The sequence below is a fragment of the Empidonax traillii genome, unplaced genomic scaffold (genome assembly GCF_003031625.1).
Source record: "Empidonax traillii isolate 1590-97213 ecotype Southwest subspecies unplaced genomic scaffold, ASM303162v1 scaffold252:size1141739, whole genome shotgun sequence".
Taxonomy (NCBI): domain Eukaryota; kingdom Metazoa; phylum Chordata; class Aves; order Passeriformes; family Tyrannidae; genus Empidonax; species Empidonax traillii.
The window spans coordinates 10535-15406 of NW_020955445.1; the positions used below are offsets into that span (position 1 = coordinate 10535).

Sequence of the window (4872 nt, forward strand, 5' to 3'; positions counted from 1 at the left end):
GACTCCCAAAATAATGGAACCACACAACTGCAGGAGAAAACAAAGACAAGTTAGAAATGTCAGCAATTTTTGACTAACTTTCAATATCCAAATTGCACCAGATGCTGTCCAAACTTCTGAAATCATTTGTTTGGCAAAGTGAAAGAAGCATGAATTGCTGGAGCATAGAATATTGATTCATATCCAGGAAAATTTGGATCTTCAGGTATGCACCAAATCCCTGATGTTTCTGCCTCAGAAGACTACACATTTCCTTGATGATTTATACATGTGGTTGAGAAGCACACAGAAATTCTGTCAGATGCAAGAGGAATATAAATTGCTATTGTACGTACATAACATGTCTGTAAAGAACGTTGTTTCTTGTGTAATGGGAACCTGAGAATTGGTAAGGGATGTTTGCATAAATGTTGTTTCTAGATTTATTCAGGACATATATCTAGAGACATATTCTCTATGGTAAAACTACCTAGAAAAGTTCTAAATAAAGTCTTTCTGCTGTTTCCAATGCAGCAATATCTGGCCATCTCCAGTCCTTAGAATAGTCCTCATAAAATGCCAGCAGTAATTATTTCCATTATATTTTTACAGAAAACAACCATACTTGGTCATGTACATATGAATGTTAGACCAGCATGACTTGCTTTAAGATGTTGAAGTCAGCGAAGATGAATCCCAGGTCCAGATACATTCCCTCATTACTGATTGAGCTCCTGTTTCATTGATCATTGAGGTGTTATTCCACTGTACAACAGTCACCCTATTCCCAACGTTGCCCATCATGATTCTTACACAGAATTTCTCTTTATTAGATTTTGTAGACAGGTAATTAAGAGGCTAACAAGGAGTCAGGATTGTGCCTACTGAGACAACTGGTAGGAAAGAGAGATCACTGAGGACCAGATACTAGTCATATTTAGAATTATCTTCTGTATGCCATTAATCGTGAAGCCATAAATTGCCCTGAAATGTTGTTATGAGTTTCCCATGAAGGCTGGGACTATTCTTAACCTTTTAAAATTAAAAATATTATTTTTATGTCTTTTAGATCATTTTTCTTTAAAAATGCCTTCCCCTCAAAAGTTTGGGTATAATATTCAGCATCAAAGACCATAATGACTTCAGCAGATTATTTAATATGGAACAGAGCCAGCACTTAGACATGAGTACCACATATTTTCCTACTCTAAGTAAAGCTCCTGTAAGTGCATTTTAAACATGAAAAGGAAAGCTGTACAATCAATGACAGCTATAAAATGTTATCAAATTTAACTAGAACTCCCAGTGAAACCTTTTGAATCCCACTGAATCTGTCTAGAAACTGATTGTATCATATGACTCTACTTTTGGGTCTCATTCAGCAGCACTGTGTAAGCAATGTGGCTATCCATCAGACAACATGGGCTCACTAACGTGAAAATTTCCACTGATGCATCTATTGCTACAAATCCAAACAAAATTTGGCACACTGCCTTTTTTGTTACATAGGACCTCCCATAAAAATACAGCACAGTAGGAGAAGTAAATACAGCTAAATGTACAGGAACTTACCAATCAGATGGTAATACTACAATATCTATTTCCTCCATGCAAAAGAAGAAACATCACTTACAAATCAAAATTTTAGTAAGGAGTATATATATTTTAATACGTGTCAGATTTAATGCACAAAAGTGACAAGGATTAATTTATGGACTATTAGAAGTTTCATATAGGCACCCAGCTCCAAAGCACAGGTCTTAAAAAAGCCATGGTCAGCTGTGTTTCACCAAACTGGGAAGATGCAAAACTCTATTTATATGATGGAGCCCGGCATGGGGCTTATGGGGCTCTAGATTACCAGGGGACACATGTCATGTAGTGAAGCCATAGTCACTTTGCAGAGCTATCTTAGACTATTCCAGGGCTTACACACTTAGTGTGATGCTGTAACAGCTGCTTAGAAAAAGGCACCAGAAGGCTAGGAAGGCCGTTCCTGAGCTTTGTAAGAGGGGACACTCCCAGAGAGATTGCAAAGGGTGTGAAGCGAAAGGACACCAGGTAAATATGCAACTGCCATTCTTATCTAGTTAAGGTTAAAGTAACCTTCATTTCCCACTATCTGTAATTTTCCACTTGTCAACTGCTTTGTGCGCTAGAGAGAGCAGTTGTGGGACTAGGGGATGTGGACTAATCACTGTTCCCTCTACCTTACTACAGCAATTTAATGATTTCCAGGAATTAGAGACCAGAATGTGAACCAAAGCATTCACTTTCATCGTACTGCTTGAGCACATATTCCTGTTTGCACCACATCTGTTCTTTCCAATGTTGATAGTGCTAAACATCTTATTTAAAAAAAAATTAAATATGGCTGCATGCCTGTCCTCCTCTGTTCCATTCTTCCCTGCTGTGATAGTGCTAAACACCTTCCCTTAAAATAATTGAATACAGCTACATTCCTGTCCTTGTCTGTTCCATCCAGGCAGTCATATGCACGGCAAATGCTCTCAGCATATTCTTCCTCAGAATAGAGTATGGATTTTCCACCTTTGGCATAAAGATGGGAAGTTGCTTCTTTCAAGAGTCCCCCAGGATCACATCCCTTTTTTTGAATCACTAGGAAACCAATGCTAGAGGCATGGGGCATTGTTCAAACGCTCATTTCAGAAGTAGTTTGGAACTTTTCTAATGCTAGTCTGAGACATTTGCCCCTGTTTTAGCTTACAGTAAATACAGATGAATGTGAACAGGTGTGCTGAGTTTGGGCGGGGTAAAGTTAATTTTCTTCATATTGGCCAGTATGGGGCTGTGTTTTTGATTTGTGCTGAGCACAGGGATGATAATATAGAGATGTGAGACATGGTCAGGACAGGTGACCCCATCTGACTGAAGGGATATTCCATACCATATGACATCATGCTCAGCATATAAAAGGGGGGGAAGAAGAAGAAAGGGAAGATGTTTGGAGTGATGGTATTTGTCTTCCCAAGTAACCCAAGTCACACATGATGGGGTCCCCCTCTCCTGGAGGTGCCTGAACACCTGTTTGCCCATGGGAAATACTGAATTAATTCCTTATTTTTTTCTTTGCTTGCGTGCTGGCTCTACAAAACTGTCTTTATCTCAGTTCATGAGTTTTCTATCTTTTACTCTTCTGATTCTCTTCCCGTTCCCACTGGTCAGAGAGTGAGTGAGTGGCTGTGTGGTACTTGATTGCTGGCTGGGGTCAAACCACAACAGGAGAAACTTCCTGAGGGGCAGGAATTCCAGTTTAGAAATGTACGGATTTTTGTAAGCATTGTTGCAGAAAAACTTCAACACAAATGCCAGATATCTTCAGTCTGCCTTGATAGAGGTGGAGGGAGAAAATGGGGGAGACAGTTCAAACCTTTGCTGGCCTGTCAGGAATTTCTTTGTAAGGTCCACAGCTATCAAAGAATTTTGCTAATTCTTCTCATTTTGGCTAGCCACAAATTTTCAAGGGCTACTGTTTGTGGTCCCTTTTGAATGGTATCACCTTTCCACTTGTAAAAAATCTCTTGAGGCAAAGCCCATAATGTGGCTAGTAGTTCCCCTTCTGGTTTCAGTGAACCTCTGGTGAACCTGACAAATCTCTGTCAGGAAATCAGACAGTGAGGTTGAAGCATGAGAGAAATATTCTTTAATTTGAACCTTTCCAGAGCTTCCAGGACCTGAAATTCTTGCAAACCAGCTGAGATGTCATAAATAGACAAATATGGTTCAAATGACACCTAGAAATCTGCCTGCTGCCCCGTCTTCTATCGTCCTTGATACAGCTATTGGTGATGCTGCCAGCTCATACTATCTTACAAACATTTACTGTCCACCACCAGAAACGAATTATGTACTGAATGTAAAGCAAAGAACCACAAAGAAAGATATGAAAACCATTTATCAATTAGGAGGCTAAAAAATCTACTACATTTTCCGTATCTTCTGTTGCAACTACATTTTCAAGATCATACCATTTGGACACAAGAGGCAGACAATAAAAGGAAGAGAACTGTAAGCAGGCAGTCTGTTATCTTCTCAGAAGGGTAGTGTCCCTTGACATGAGGGGCACAATATAAACAGGGAGACAGACTTCTGGCTTGTCTACTTTTGAATATGTAAGGAAAGGTATTTAGAAGGAAAAAGACAAAGGGAAGGGCAAAAGTTAAAACATATTCTCCCCTCCCTGGTTTAGAATCATACTCTGGTTCCACTTATGCTCTATTTTCTTTACAATTCCTTTAACTGCAGCATTCAAATAATGGTGAACACATTTTATACATCACTAATAACAGTTTAAACATGAACTTACCCAAAATAAAAAGTTGAAGATGAACATGGAATACTTCATGCAGCTGCTTACACCCGCCATTTTCAACAAGCTGAAACAAAAACGAGCACCACGGAAGAAGGTTTCCTAAGAGTTTGACCTTGATACAAAAGCTGGGTTTGTGTCTTCAGAAAACCTCTCAAACCACGTCAAATACACCATGCTCTGCTACTGAAAGCAAAAGTTATGACCAAGTTATCAGGAACTAAATAGTTCCTTTGCCACAGGTAAATATTAACCAGAGTATTGAGGAAGCACTACCAGGTGTTATCACTGAGTCTCCAGACCCTTATTGTGTCATGGTAATTTGTACTTCTCTGTAATCCTACTACTTGCCCTACGCCTTGAAAGTAAATAATGCAGCAAAAGTCACAGTTTAAGGAGAAAGACAAGTGAGCATAAAAGCATTTTAGAGACCTGCTTTTAAGAGGTGGAAATTATTGCATTCTTAATGCTTTACATCGCAGGGTTTACTCTTTCACTGCCTGGGGATCATTGCCAGCATTCGTTCAGTCATGTTGACAACTGCCACTTCAGATGTTTCTGAA

General features: G+C 39.3%; 1 protein-coding gene across 1 annotated transcript in view; it reads right to left on the reverse strand.

Annotated features, from left to right (window-relative positions):
- LOC114059992 (tetraspanin-8-like) overlaps positions 1-4490 on the reverse strand; it is a 14450-nt gene extending 9960 nt beyond the window's left edge. Inside the window, exon 1 of the mRNA XM_027889093.1 lies at positions 4307-4490. Coding sequence (XP_027744894.1) covers positions 4307-4366 — 60 coding nt within the window. The 5' untranslated portion in view covers positions 4367-4490. The remainder of the gene's footprint in view (positions 1-4306) is intronic.
- Positions 4491-4872: the final 382 nt, after the last annotated feature.